The sequence below is a fragment of the Saccopteryx bilineata genome, chromosome 5, assembly GCF_036850765.1.
Source record: "Saccopteryx bilineata isolate mSacBil1 chromosome 5, mSacBil1_pri_phased_curated, whole genome shotgun sequence".
Lineage (NCBI taxonomy): Eukaryota > Metazoa > Chordata > Mammalia > Chiroptera > Emballonuridae > Saccopteryx > Saccopteryx bilineata.
The window spans coordinates 28,698,642-28,715,085 of NC_089494.1; the positions used below are offsets into that span (position 1 = coordinate 28,698,642).

Below are 16,444 nucleotides of genomic sequence, written 5' to 3' on the forward strand. Positions count from 1 at the left end.
AATTAGTGGTTTTTCACTATGCTGTACCTCTGAAACCAACAGAGAATAGAGAACTAAATTGAACGTAAACTGTAACTGAAAAATAAAAATAAATAAATCACATATACTGGTTTTTTATTTTAAATAATGAGGTTTAAATTGAAAAATATTTGAGTTATTACATTTCACTTACACATAAGTATAGACAGAGCAAAAATGAAAGTAAAAAATTTGTTTTTTATGCACTTTAAAATATTTCAACCATTTTGCCATTAGAATGAGGTTTTTAATATTTATATTTAGTTTACTGGCTCAAAGAAATGTTTGCAGACCATTATCAAGGCTATAATTGGCTCACAAATTGGGCTCCTCCAGCCAGCTACTAAGATGCTTTCTACAAAACTGAGATTTTTTATTTATTTATCTATCTATCTATCTATCTATCTATCTATCTATCTATCTATCTATCTATCTAATGAAACCCACTGATAATATGATGCTTGTTCAAAATAAGATATCAGCATTCTTTCCAGAAAGCCAATATTAGGTTACTCTGAATGAAAGAGGTAGGCTTGAATGTAAATGTAGGGAAATATTTCTATTTCTTGCATGAATGAGAACTAATTTTGTATACAAAGAAAAATGTCCAATCTCCATTTATGATAAAATTTACTTTCACATGTTCTGATTACTGAAAATAATTTACATTTAAAGTGCCAAATTTGCCTTTTCTTCCTAAACAAATACAATCCTTAAGAAATCTGTTTTCTAAAAAAATAAGATAAAATCAGAGCTTGATTTTCAACCCAAGGGTAACAGTTATCAAAATAACAAAGAGTGTAAGATGAGTACTTTCAGTGGGATGATTATTCTAAAACCCAATAGCAAATCTCTACGTATTGAAAAGCAGATGTAAATTATTCTAGTTCATTTTCTTAAAATCAGGCTGTTTTCTTTAAAGAGCAAGGTGTTAAACATTTACCAGCATGCCAGAAGCATTAGGTATATTAGCAAATAGCCTACTGACCAAAACTTTAGAATGGTCTAAGCGTCAGCCAAGATATTTTATAAGAGAAATGGTTAAGTAGACTATGGTTGAGTAAGTTTCTACTTTATCTTAAAGAGAAGCCGATGGAGGGCAATAACTATGTTTCATATATCTTTTAAGTGTTACTGAAATGACACATTGAATCACATTTTACTTTGACAAGATTACCCATCTTTCCAATATTTAAATTATCAGTTAAGGATAGTCTCTTTGGGCATATATTTATTAAATATGCTTACCTCCTATCATTATATCTACCACAAATCATAATAATCAGTAAGAAAAAATAACATACTAACAGAGCAAAGAAATGGAATAAAATTAGAAAGCAGTGACCAAATACGTAGATGCAGAAAAGTCAAGAATAAGAATTTTAAATAAAGACAAGTGAAAGATGCCACACAAAGTTGAATGTATCAGTTGCAATCATTAGTAATCAGAGGGAAAGATTAAAGTTCTGAAATTTCTATAAAACCTAGTGTTCCAAACACAATTAAATAAAGTCATTCAATATTTCAAAAAAAATTAAGCAACTAAGTATCTTGGTTTTAATAAGTAACAACTAATAATTGAATATAAAGTGAAGTGAATTCTTTCTCAAGTAAACTGTTGGGTCCAAAACCCATTGAGTCTATACTCACCGTTTTGTGATCATTAACAATCATAAGTTCCAAATATTTCATTTCTTCAAACACACCACGGGATGGCTATGGAAAATAAAAATACATGGTCAATGATAATAGCACCACCTCTGATGATGACTGTTCAGTTGTAGATTGAATTTCAGAACTCTTTGCTGCCTATTCTCTAAACACCCTTGAAGAAATTCGTTTAATAGAAAAAAAGTGACCATAATGAGTAAAACATTCAAGTATTCAGAAAAGAACTATATTTAACTATCATCAAAGTACACATCAAGATAGAGAATAGCTCATTGTTTTATATGATTTTATATATAAAAATGTTCTAGAGAAAAATGTATAGTATAGTTCTGCTAAATAAATAATCTCAATTTCTTTGGTACTAAAGTGTGATAACAATATTCATATCTGTTGAAAACTTCAAGGAAAACCTGTGGAAAAGTCATTTAATAAGAATAGCAGAGTACATCTTAAAAAGTACTAATGTAGTAAAATAGAAACCTTAACTCAATGGAGTGAAATTCTAATAATAGTGTAGTAATTCTTAAATGCACAACTTCTCACAGAAACCGATATCAACAATAACAACATTCTAAATTCTTCCAAATTTTTATAATTTCTAGATAATCCATTAAAACAAGGGCTAAGTATTTTAGCCATTATTTGGACTTGTATTTCTTTTTCACAGACAATTATTAATACATGTCACTGATCAGTTTTTATTTGATAGGGGTGGACTTTAGTGAAATGCCATTAGCCTATGTAAAACATTATTACCAACCACATCTTCAAGAGTAAGCAAAAAGATATCTCTAATTTAAAAAGAAAAAAAGAAAAAAAAAACCTGTATCAATAATAAGCATAACATAAAGACATGACCATACAAAAGAGGATGACTTAACCTGAAACTAAATTTTTGATAATGGGAGGCCTAATTTTTTCACAAAACAATACATTCACTTGAACATTATCTAAAATGTGCAATTTCCAGTATAATAACTCATTAAGTTATCTACTAAATTACCATGTAATCTATATGCTATGGAATTAATTCTTGGTTACATAGCCTTCACCATGTAATTACTAGACAGTCCTCATCATTACAGCTTTCTAATCTGTTATGAAAAAGAGTAGGAACATAATTTCACTTACAAAGCCCTTATACATTTATCAATATATGAGAGCCAAAATAGAATTGCTGACTATATAATTATATGATTTTTATTTAGTAACTGTCATAACACTAATGGTCAAACAGATCCATTCTGTTCAGAAAAACACATCCAGCCTCAAAGTTCGGTATAACAGAGTTTTTAATTTAAAAGAAATAAAAATAAGCATGATTAGTCAATATTTAAAAACCTAACTCTTTCCCCTACTTCTCCTGTTAACAGAAATGTTTTATATGATGTTATATAAGCCATATTTTTTTTAAAGTCTGCTGTATTTTCAATAGAAAAAGTACACTGCAATTTTTGAAAATAGAGCTAAAACAATACATTCCTCATATAACACCAGGGTTCATGGAACACCGTAATCAGTTTATTATCACTAACAGAGAAAGCTGAATAAAAAGCAATATGCCTATCAGACACAAATTATAGGGGTTTGTGGTTTGTTGCTTTCATGTGTAAGAGAAAACTGCCCAAGTCTAAACTGTTTCAGGTACACTTAGATACTGTGTGATGACAGGCAACAATTTAACGGAGTGAAATGGCCCCACCTGTGGCTCAATGCCACACTCACATTCACTGCTCTCTTCCGCCTCCTTCTCAACCACTGTAATTCAGACAGAAAGGGCCACTGATCACTGCTTTCCACACCTGAGCAAAAGAAAAGGAGTATCACAATTTACACTCAACTGTATTTCCATGGAAATATGTTTTTCAAATAGCATATTAAGGACTTGCAGGCTGAATCAACGTGAAGATGAAAAAAAGTACATTGATCATTAAACATTTCACATTCTCACAATCACAAATATAATTCCATTTGAAATTAATAAATTATAGTTTAATTCAAACATCGTCAAAATCAATGAGTTGTTCAAGGCTCATTAGAATATGCATATTTGACCTACAACCACCTGACCCTCAATATCTGAAAATTTAAGAGAATTCTACTACTCTTAAGTCATTGTAGAATTAAAAATAACATATGCCATAAGCTTTTGCATAAATTATTAAAGACTTCTGGCATCTATATACAGAAGTAGTAAGATCACATACTGCAAAAAATCCAAAAGAAGCTTTTGCAAATCAGCATGCGTAAGATGCCTCCGGGCCAGAGCCAAGGAGAGAGATGATAGCCATAGGCTGAAGAGCTGTAAACTGCCGGGGAAATTTAAGCATGGACCTCACTGTAAAGCACTCTGTTAAGTTTGGCCATATCCTCTGGTTCCTAATGCAGCTTTATTCCTGGGCCTCCTATTTCAGTCTCCCCATCTGAAACAACTCTCCAAACCTCACTGCATGAAAGCCACCATTCACTCTAAGGCCCACCCACACTGCTCACTCTAGATCTCAAATCAATCCTGCTTCCCAGCAAGCCCTGCATGTCTACCGAGTTCCCCAAGTCAGAGTTCTTATTACAGAAAATAGAATGGCTTTTTGAATTAAAACTTACTGAGATTCTCCATTTGCTTAGAATATTGTCCTGCCAAGGTTTTCTGGATTATATGCGGTCGACCTGTGCTTTTCTGAAACAAACACAATTGTAGACAATTGAAAAGCAATATGTGATTATGCCTTTATGGAATATAGTGTTAGAACTTTCTTTAATATCCTTCCTAAGATGGGGACATTTATATGCTAATGTGTTAGCTATCAAAAATGAAAAGTATATTGAAACTTTAATTTTAAATATAATAGAGCATCCAATTGTTCCAGTTTAGATAAAAACAATAGTTCTATTAACTACTCTTAAGTCTTGGCTTTTCCCAAAGCCATGAATTGGAAATTCATAAGAAAGAAACACAAATGGTCAATGAATAGAAGATAAAATGATGAATGCTTTAATATTCCTTCAAAGTAAAAAAATTTTTAGAGAAATGAATTTGTGCCTTCAAGTTGGCAAAGGTTTAAAAATTACAAGCAAAGTTAATTATAGCTATATAAGGCAGAAACCACTCTTACAAAGTGCTGGTTGGAGAAAATCGGTAGCATAGTTCAAAGAGAAATTTAGCAATTCTATCAACAGCCTTTAAAATATCAATATCCATTGCCCTAGAAGTTACACTTCTAGAAATGTCTTATTTCCATGACTATTATTACTATTAGCTCCCATTACTGAGCACGGAGTATGTGTCAGGCACTGTTAATGAACACATCACGCAATTTAATCTTCTCAAGAACTCCACACAGTGCATATTTTATCCCCATTTTACAAATAAAAATATGGAAGCTCAGAGAGATACATTACTAAATTAAAATTATATTATAAAATAATGATCCAATTTATTTTTTAAATTTGAAAATATATCATTGGAAAGAAGACTAGACACTGAAAAGTGAAGAGAAGTTCTTTCTAGGGGACCTAATGATGTATAATTACTGTTTAGTTCAGTTTGTTTATTTTTGCTTTTCCAAATTTCCTACAATGTATCAGTTTTATAATCAGAAAAAGAGTTTTAAAAAAGTGTTCTTAATAGATTACATAAAAGACTCAAAATAAGTGTTACTCTTCATTTACTACTTAAGAGATACTGAATTCTCATTTGAAACATTCCATCTTTATTACTTAACTTATTGTAAAGCATACTAAAATTAATAATAATATTAATAAACAAAATATCAAAAAATCTAAATTGAAGTACAGTAAACTCTTAATTCCAGTAACAGGTGAAAAGATACCTAAAATAATGAGACTCACAACTGGCTTAGCAACACAATTTTAAAAATGGACCAAAGTTTCAAGTACCGTTCCTTTCCCTCTACTGGTGGTGAAGACGAGGAAAAATTGTTCCATAAAATGAAATACATCAGACAGAGAAGGACAAATACCATATGCTTTCACTTATATATGGAAACTAAACAAACAAAATAAATGAAAAAACAAAACAGAAATAGACTTATATATGCAGAGAACAGATTGATGGTTGCCAGATGGGAGAGGGGTTGGGAACATGAGTGAAAAGGTGAATGGATTAAAAGTACAAATTGTTAGTTATAAAATAGTCACAGGTATGTAAAGAATAGCATATGGAATATAGTTAATAATATTGTAATAACTATTTTTAGCTCTAGGTAGGTACTAAACAAATCAAAGGGATTGCTTTGTAACCTATATATTATAAATGTCTAACCACTATGCACCTGAAACTATTATGTATAATATTGAATGCTAACTATAATTGAAAAAAAATAAAAATTGAAAACAAAAAAGGTAGGCAAGCCTGACCTGTGGTGGCTCAGTGGATAAAGCGTCAACCTGGAAACACTGAGGTTGCCGGTTCAAATCCCTGGCTTGCCTGGTCAAGGCATATATGGGAGTTGATGCTTCCTGCTCCTCCCCCTTCTCTCTCTCTCTCTCTCTCTCTATCTCCCCCCCTCCTCTCTAAAATGAATGAATAAATTAATTAATTAATTAATTAAAAAAAAAAAAAGGTAGGCAGTAAGAAGGCCAAAAAGAAAGGGCATTAAGCAGGTAACAATCATCCTCAGAAGAATATGATTATTGGTAGAACAATACAAAACCAATGCTTTCAACATTAGGATAATAGCAGCTTACATTTATAAACCTCTTCAACAGTTTATCAGATAGTCACATATATTTATTAATTCATCAAATCTACAAAGTTGCCCTGTTAGAGATGTATTGAAAAATTATCTCATTTTACATATTTAAAAATTCTAAAGCTTAAAAAGTTTTTTTTTGTTGTTGTATTATTTTGTTCCTTAGCTTTTACTTTATTTTGCTTTTTAGGGTAGCAGGGCTATTAATTAATGTCAGAAATCAAAGTTAAACTTTTGCTGAAAGAGTCAAATTATTTTGCTGTGTACAGGTTATCTACCTATCACTATAATTGTACAGGAAAAATATTTTACTGAATCAAAATAGCTTCATCTAGGTGGGACTGTCTCATTACGTTAATATTTTTAGTTACTAGCTGAAAAATGATACAGCATTATTCAAACATTTACCATTTAAAATTTAATGACCTAACTGTCTCAAATTTGAAATTTACCCATATTCATATATTGCCACAACAAAGAAAATGTTTGTTCAATTGTTATTATCAATAGCCTACATGACTATTATCTGTTTTAAGTTTTATTTTATCCACATAAGGAATCTCTAAAGATAAAAATCGGTTCTGCTCCCCATCAAATGATTGCAATTATTTTGACTCGATCCCTCTCAAAATATTTTCCTAGTAGCAGTTGTTCTCACTGACATGACTTCCTTATTGTTACCTCTCAGTGCCTTCATCCCCTGCCATGCCCCCCTTTTCCACTCATCTCTAGCCTGGGTTTCTCCAACCTGGGTTTCTCCAAGTTCCTACAACACACTGGGAACAGCCCTGCCTCCAGGCCTTTGCATTTGCTCTTCTGAAACATTCTTGCAGCTCCCTAATTTCCGGAAGGTCTTCATTCAAAACTGCTATCTCATTGTGTCTTCCCTGGATAGTTAATCTGAAGGTTTAACTCTACCTGGCTTCATTTTTAATCTTTAGCATATATCGCTAACATAGTATATATTATTACTTATTCATCCCATTTATTCCTGTCTGCCCCTGCAGGCTGTAAGATCCCTTAGTCTCGGGCTCTATGTCTGTTTTGTTCACCATTTTATGCCAAGCACCTAAAATAGTTCCCACCATATAGTAAGCTCTCATTACAGTATTTGATGAGCATACATCAAATTTAAATTTGGTTACCTTCTATTAGTGATCTATACTATTAGAATGTCTTGGGATATAATTGACATATAATATTGGATATGTATAAGTTTAAGGTATACAACATAATGATCTGATATATGTATATTTTACAAAATGATCTCCACAGTAAGTTTGGTAAACACCTATTATCTCACATGATACAATTTTTTTTCTTATGATGAGAACTTTTAAGATATATGCTCTTATGCCCTGGCCAGTCGGCTCAGTGGTAGAGCATCAGCCCGGCATGTGCATGCCTCAGGTTCAATTCCTAGTCAGGGCACATAGGTGAAGCTCCTATCTGTTTGTCTACCCTTCCCCTCATCTCCCCATACTGCATACATGGCTCAATTAAAAAGATTTAGCCCCGGGCACTGAGGTTGGCTCCATGGCCTCCCCATCAGGTGCTATGAAGAGCTCGGTTGCTAAGCAAAGCCCCAGATGGACAGAACATCCCCCCCTGGTGGGCTTCCTAGGTGGATCCCAGTCGGTGTGCATGTGGGAGTCTGTCTCTGTCTCCCCTCCTCTCACTGAATAAAAATTAAAAAAAAAAATCTACCCTCTTATTAGCAACTTCAAATATACAATACAGTATTGTTAACTATAGTATATACCCATAGTTTCCAACCACTGGTCTGCCAGAAATTTCATGTCAATCTATGAAAGAGTTAATCACCCTGATGTTGTATAAAGATTATAGAGTTTATAATCCGGTACCAGTGCACAGAACAGCAGTTGAAACCACTGGTGTATATAATACTCCCAGAACTTAATTACAACTGGAAGAAAGTACCTTTTAACCATCTTCACCCATTTTCCCCATTGGCTTCTTGTAACCACTAATCTATTTCTGTTTCTATGAGTTAAGCTTTTTTTAGATCCTACATGTAGATAAGTGAGATCATACAGTCGTTCTTTTCATCTCTCTATCACTGACATATCACTTAGCATAATGCCCTCACGATTTCTTGTCTAGGTTGCTGGCCTGTGCATGACTCCAAACATTATATCCTTCCCTGCCTCTAAAAAACCCCAAATATTATACAATGTAATCATAGTTCAGCCCACAAATTTCCCTGCTGAAGATTCTTAGACTAGTGAAAGTTAAGAACAGTGGTCCCCAACCTTTTTTGGGTCTCGGACCGGTTTAATGTCAGAAAATATTTTCACAGACCGGCCTTTAGGGTGGGACAGATAAATGTATCATGCGACCGAGAAAAGTGTCAAGAGTGAGTCTTAGACGGATGTAACAGAGGGAATCTGGTCATTTTTTAAAAATAAAACATCATTCAGACTTAAATATAAATAAAACGGAAATAATGTAAGTTATTTATTCTTTCTCTGCGGACCGTTACCAAATGGCCCACGGCCCGGGGGTTGGGGACCACTGGTTAAGAACATGCTTCCAATGTACAATTATCTAAAGTAAAAGTGAAAATAAAGGCTAATGTAAAGGAAAAGAAGTTAGTCAGTACAAAACAAGATGTCCTCTCTGCTCTCTCTCTAGACTGGAAAGAACTGTCTTTCCATTCAGAAAACCCAGGTCTGTTGCGTCTGATCATCCCTTACTGGTGTGTGGCCTGGGATGTGCAGCTTAAGCTTTAAAATTCATGGTGGGTCATTCTAAATTTGAAAAGAGTATTGTGTAAAAATGCACAGTTAAATCTACATTATGTTCTCTTTATTGCTCAAAGACAAAGATGCTGAAAGAATACAACATCATAAGGAAACTGATGTCACAGCCAGACCTACCTCATCATGAATCAGCTCCAGTGGTTCAATCATATACACAAAGGTATTATCTTCAAACATACCACTGCAACACAAGAAACCACACAGGAAGAGAATGAACAATTATAGCAAACAGCAAGAAATAGCAGGTGAGCTTCAAACTGTATCTCTAAAAGAGTATATCTAAATGAATACCTTTATACTGCTTTAAATCTAATTCATATGTCTGTATCCCACTGTGATCCCCACACTATACTAGGTAGCATATAGGCTACACAGGGTATTAAAAGTGTACACCAAGGAGCATACAAATTATACCTGATATAATTAATTTTTGAAATTAAATGGACAGATTAGAAGATTAATCTGGGACTGGCCTACTCATGCAGCTCCGTGATTGCGCGTTATTATTCCAGAATAACGCACAGCTAGTTCAAATTTCTTGTTATGCAAATCCAATATCATCTATAAGAAAATAGTTAGGCTCTTCATGTGTAACAATAATCTAAAACCATTTGATTCTGAAGAAGCAAATTGTGAATTTCCATTAAGCAATATGACTCTGCTGAAAATCATATTGAATTTTCAGAGATACAGGATTTTTTTATTATGTGCAAAGATAAGATTTTCAAAATCCTTTTTCCTCCCATGAGCATAAATAGATCTTTACCTGACGTGTGCTTTGTTTGGGTCTAAAGACGCCTACAGCTGGTTTTTAAAGCCTGCCTCAGTGCTGATGCATGAGCTGCTCTCGTTTAACCCTCACCTGGCTAACTCCTAGTTACCCTTAGGTCTAATCCAACTGATATGTCCTCTGGCATCTAGGTCACCATATAAGTCCTTGTCCTTCCCCTTCATAGTGGCCACCAAAAAGGCAGATTAAACATTAATCTGTGTAATCATTTGTTTAATCTCAGAATCTCCTACAAACCCTAAGTCTTAAGAGAACAGAGACTACGCCCTCCGTGTTCATCACTCCCTATCCAGTCCCTAACACAGGACTGGCACAGGAGAGTCACTACAACCCATATCTGTGAAAGAAGAGATGGAAAGAATAGATGGATGGAAGCAAGTTCATTCTCCCGAAGAGAGGCCCACGTACTGAAGTCCATTGCAGGTTGACAGAGCCGCCCTGGAGTCCTTGACACCTCGGAGGTTTCCATGATAGTAACAGTGCTCTCCACCCTAAAAGCAAAAAAAAAAAAAAAGTTTAATTGAGAAATTATGCTTTCTGCATCATGATTCACTCTTTGGGATGCTTCTGTAAGGCAAAAAAAAACAAACCCAAAAAACTGCAAGGATGGTCTTAGAAACTCCTCTTGGCTAATATGACATCTCAAAGAGCACTAGACAATTTTTCAACCTTCCTGTAATAAACATGTGCATATAAAATCTAATGGAGAAAAGGCTTTTTGGGACTAAGATACTAATGCAACTGGTACAACTTATACATATACCTTTCTAAGTATGTAAAGGAATAGATTAACAGATACTATTTTGGAATAAGGTCTTCTACCTAATAGAGGAGAGACCCCAATGTTTTTATTTATCATCATTTCTTATGGAAAATTACATCAAACTCTATTATTTCCTTTCCCATTTGTTAAAGCTAGTTTAAAAAAAAATTGGAAATAATATACAACTTAGTTTCCAAGGTAAAATAGTAACTACAAGGCCTATATAAAAAATATATAGCCATTTCCTTTCCCACCTCCACAACAATTATTTCTAACTCTATTAGCTACTTTTTCTGTTGTTTACTTATGTATTTCTGAATGAAATATTTATACTCCAATGTCCTGATTTATTTCACTTTAGAAATTAGCTTCCTAATACAGAATCTTAACAACCAACCCCTCTTGCCCCAATACATTCCAATGCACATCACCAGTTTTGGGTTAAATTGATATTTAATGTGTATAGTACAACTATGCAAATATTGTGCATAGCTGTGCCACTATGATTACATTTTATTTCTTGCCCCCACTTTTTTATTTTTTGTTTCATTTTCTTGTTATCATCAAAAACGTTACCTACAACTCTTCTCCTGTATTCAAAAACATCAGTTAATTTATCATATCATTTCGTTCCTGGAGATATCCTTATCATTTCTTTTCAACCTCCTGTTAGGCCTGATGCACACCTGCCAGTCAGCCTGGGAACTCCCTTAGCCCCTCCTTCTAGATGGATTCTTAGACCATGTTTTCTCCGTTCATGGCCTCATCCTCCCCTTTGCGGGAAGCACACATCCTCTGGTACTTCACTGAAAAAGTGTTCATGGAAGATAAATTTGGTGAGAACTTGCACAAGTGAAAATTTCTTTTCCTATCTTTACACTAGAGTGATCATTTGGATGGGTTGAGAATTCTAGATTAAAAATCATTTTTCTCTTGGCATCGTAACAGCATTTTGCACAGTCTTACAGTTTCTACTGTTGCTCTTATGAGTTGGATGTAATTCTAATGTTAGATATGTTCTATCAAATCTATTTTCCCTATTTCATGAAGACTTGAAGAAATTTTATTTATCCCCATTTTCATAAAATATCATGACATGCATCTGTGTGGATCTTTGTTTATCCGTTGTGCTGGGCACTCTGTTACAACTTTTAATTAAGAATATGCATGCACCTCAGTTCTGGGACACTTGTATTATTTCTCTGACAATTCCCTCCTTTCTGTTTCTCTCTAAAAACTGAGCTCTTCTACCAGAATATAAAAGATAAGGTTGCCTGGCTATATGAGGTATAGAACAGATCAGAGATACTATATAAATAGACTCCATGTAGACTTTCAACCAACCTTTCTGTCTTCATGTGCCTTTGATTCCTGAGCCTTTCTGGGTGAAGTGACATGAGCGGGCTGGCTTCTTCCGGGTTCACCCAGAAGAACTTAGATGAGCAGGAAAAGCAAAAACCTCGGACAGTAACCCTTCATCCATTTGCTTTCTCTCTCCCACAATTTTATGGATATCTCTCCTATGCTGTCTTTTCTTCTCTTGCCTTTTCTCCCCTTTTTAATTTCTTAACCACTATTGGAGTGGGTTATAGAAGGAAATAGGTAGTGATAAATATAATCATTGAATGCACACTGTTTAACCAGCAGCTTCATATTTATTTTCTTAGAGTATACTAGACAGAGTTTGACATTTTATTGATGATTTACAGTCACCTGATGACTGCTTATTATGCTGTATTACAAGAGTCTGTGTAAAGTGACTAATGCCATTTATCCACACACGAAATGACCACTCCCAGCCAAATGAATCTGTTTCCTCTCAAAACTATAATACAAATTCTTCAATGTTGGTTGTCTAAATGTAATATTATAATCTTGTTAGTATTTTATAAAAGGTTGCTCTTCAGTTCTCAAAAAACAACCTTGTATATAAATATTGACTTGTATATAATATGTCAAGTTCTATTTGCATATTAAACTCTGAAACTTTTAAGGACAAATGATATCACACATCTCAGCAATTTGAAAATCCAGGTCAATAGCCTGACCAGGTAGTGGTATAGTGGATAGAGCATCGGACTGGGATGCAGAGGATCCAGGTTCAAAACCCCAAGGTCGCCAGCTTGAGCACAGGCTCACCAGCTTGAGTGTGGGGTCACTGGCTTGAGCATGGGATCATAGGTGTGACCCCATGGTTGTCAGCTTGAAGCCCAAGGTCGTTGGCTTGAGCAACGGGTCACTCGTTTTGCTATAGCCCCCAGATCAAGGCACATATGAGAAAGCAATCGATGAACAACCAACGTGCCACAACAAAGAGTTGATGCTTCTCATCGCTCTCCCTTCCTGTCTGTCTGTCCCTGTCTGTCCCCTCTCTTTGTCTGTTTCTCTAGCCAAAAATAAATAAATAAATAAATAAATAGGAAAGAAATAAAGAAAAAGAAAATCCAGGTCAATATTCTGCAATTAAACTTCAGATTCTTCACATGATTCTTAAAACAGTCATAGGTAAATGTAAATTCCACCAAACTGGTTATTTTACACTTTGTACCATACCAAAAGGCTATCTTTAATCAGGTGATTATTGGAAGTGCTTAGCAAACACTGTCATATTTACTTGACCTTTCTAAGAAAAAATGTATTTCCAGGTACTCTTAAAAATATTCATTTTTTTCCCAGAAAATATTTCCAAGTCCTTTCTTAGATTTTAGTTTTATTAACTCATATCAGAAACTGAAGGTTGAAGCTCTCTCAGTATAAAAGTCATTGCTATCTGTTTTAATTAAAGCAGGATATTATCTGAAGGGAACTGTTTTAGTTCCCTCTATATTTGAATGTGGAGCACCATATTTTCTAAACCTCAGACAAGACTTGAAGTAATGTGCAATCCCTGATGTGTATCATAATTAAAAGCAAGTGTTAATATCCAATTGTACAGTTAGTTATATGAAGCACTATAAGGCATCTGATGGGTTCTAATTCAGTATTAGTACTAGTAGTTTTAGAGGACTTTCTGAGTTACTAATTATTAAATTTATACCAAATTTTAAAGAAAGCATTACCAGAAAAATAATTGGCAACTTTCTAGATCTATGCATTATTTTGCAAATATCACTGCAAACTAACATCCTGAGGTATTTTGTATTGAATAAATCCCAACTGAAAAGAGGCATTTCCTCTTGGGTAACGGGGATAATAGTAGTTATCCTCTTGGGTAATGGGGATAACAGGCAAAAAGGCCACTTCCAGAGGGCTTCGTTAACAGTGACACTGAGCAGTTAGCTCCAGGGATGCCATCCACACAACGACCAGCCATCTGGAACGCCCACTATCTCACAGTAACTACTCTCTTCATGCACAGATAGAAAGACTGTCACGAAATGTTAAAGGGCTCTGCCAATGACAGCAAAAGCCAGAAATGAACCCCACATCTTCAGGCTTTCAAATTAGTGTTTCTCCAGTTGGGAAGGCCTTGGAGAGCTCAAGAGTGCCGGCCAGTGAATTTGAGATCATCACTTATGAGTGGGACACAGATTTGTGACTAGCAAAGAGCAGACAGGAGAACCAAAAAAGGTTCATTTGGCATACAACACAAGTCTATGTGGGAACCCAGGGGCATTCTGGGATTATGTTAGTTAAATTCATTAACAATGGGCATCTGATAAGTGAAAATTATTGGCTAGTCAAGGGAACTTAAATATCCTAGTAAGTATGCTCCCCAACTTTCTCAGCCTACCACTTCCACCATAGCTAAACACCCCACAGTCAAATAATGCTCAAATAATGGCAACTGAGCTCCACAAGGTTGCCAAGCTAAGAAGTTCAATGGAAACCACCAGGCCACTCCTGAAAATGATGAAAACACTTGTGAAGCCACACACATCCTTTAAACCATTTCCTAATCAAGAGGTGGCTGAGGGTAACAATTTTGTGAGCCTAGTGATAATGCAAAAGGAAAAAAAGATTTGGTTCCCTGGTATTATTGAGCAAAGGACAGGAATGGTTTTTATCTTACTCACTTTAAATACAACCTATTGTATTTAAAGAACCCATTGGAAATAGAACCTATCGTTTTAATTTATTTTAAAGTTGTCACACCTGTGTGTCTGCTTCAGTAAAGTTCTATCACACAGTTCTTATAATCTTTGTTGTTTAAGAAACCCTCATAAATTTGGCCGTTCAAGGTGACCAAGCACTGACTGTTTTCAATCAACTCCTGAATATGTAGATAAATGTTTGAAAGGAAACTACATGGGTCTTAGCTCACAAATGTGTATATTTTGATATCCCAGGTTTTAAAATAAAAGATAATACTATATTCACTATTCTACAGATGTATCTTTAAATACTTCAAACTTATCAACCGGCAGGGTATATCAATCCATTGGATAAATCAGTGGGCTGGTAGCAAAAGAAAAAAGATATCTGTAACTGGACATATATACCTGGAATTTGAATACTTCAGAATAAGAAAAAATATATACATAATCAGAGAACTTGCAACACCCAAAACCAATTTAATTACCATATTTCTCCATGTATAAGATATTCCCATGTATAAGACGTACCTTAATTTTGGGGTCCGAAATTTGAAAAAAAAATGTACTACATAAAGTTGTGGTACTCAAGTTTTATTCATCATAAAATTCCTACAACTCCTCATCACTGTCAAAACTCCCATCCATCCACTTGTCCTCGTCTGTGTCTGATGATGAATCATTGTCTTCATATATTGCTTCGTCCTCAGTTCCTTCTATGGCATTTGAAATGCCACACTTCTACAACCACTGTATAAGACACACCCAGTTTTTAGACCCCAAATTTCTCCGAAAAAGGTACGTCTTATACATGGGGAAATACGGTATTTACCTTTATTAAACTCAATGGCGGGGGGGGGGGAGATGTTTGAGTATTAGAACAGTTTGGCTGTACCAATGCAATATTAATTTTTAATAGCCACTCAAAATTATACTATTCAAACTTAAAATAGCTTTATGAGGAGCTCGTATCGTCTGTTCTCTTGATTTCATAGGGATTTTTTAAACTTCCCAGCTGGGAGCCACTCTCACTGAGCTCATTCCTTCTGACAACAATCTCTGGCAAGATTTCTCTGAAGAAGGGAGCTGAAGCTGAGCCACGGTGAGGGTTTGATAAGGAAAGCACCAAAACCACTGAAGGAGGGTGATGTGATATAGCGATAAAGAAAAGAACAAAGGCAGGGGTTTCATCCATTTGGTTCACTGATACAGATCTAGCACCCAGAACAGTGCCTAGATCACAGTAAGAGAAATGAATACTATTTAATTAATGAATAAGAATGGCTTCTTCATGAGCCTAAGTGGCAAGACCAATCTTAAAAGAGCAGAGGATTCATGTTTTTGTGAAGGTAGGTACATAAACCTCCATTCCTCACATGAGGGGTTTTTCCTTTAAGTATAAGTGACAAACCGTAAAAGTCACTTTTTTATAGTACAATTAGTGGTTTTCAGTATATTCAGAGTGTTGTGAAACCATCACCCTATTTAATTCCAGAATAAGTTTATCACCTGACAAGGAAATGCCCATTTCTCCTGTCCACCACCACCACTCAAGCCCCAGGCAACCACTAATCTACCTTGGTCTCTATGGATTTGCTTATTCAGCACATTTCAAATAAATGCAATCCTATAATGTGTGGTCCTTTGTGCCTGGTTTCTTTCATTTAGCATAA

At 34.8% G+C, this 16,444-nt stretch overlaps 1 protein-coding gene across 3 annotated transcripts in view; it reads right to left on the reverse strand.

The window, feature by feature from the left end:
* The window catches only part of ADAM23 (ADAM metallopeptidase domain 23), a 165,006-nt gene that overhangs the window by 59,523 nt on the left and 89,039 nt on the right, over positions 1 to 16,444 (reverse strand). For all 3 annotated transcript variants that reach the window (XM_066281025.1, XM_066281023.1, XM_066281024.1), the window contains exons 5-9: positions 10,383 to 10,465; positions 9,302 to 9,365; positions 4,294 to 4,366; positions 3,415 to 3,491; positions 1,669 to 1,734 (exon numbers count right to left, since the gene is read on the reverse strand). In XM_066281025.1, the coding sequence (XP_066137122.1) occupies positions 1,669 to 1,734; positions 3,415 to 3,491; positions 4,294 to 4,366; positions 9,302 to 9,365; positions 10,383 to 10,465 (363 nt within the window). The remainder of the gene's footprint in view (positions 1 to 1,668; positions 1,735 to 3,414; positions 3,492 to 4,293; positions 4,367 to 9,301; positions 9,366 to 10,382; positions 10,466 to 16,444) is intronic.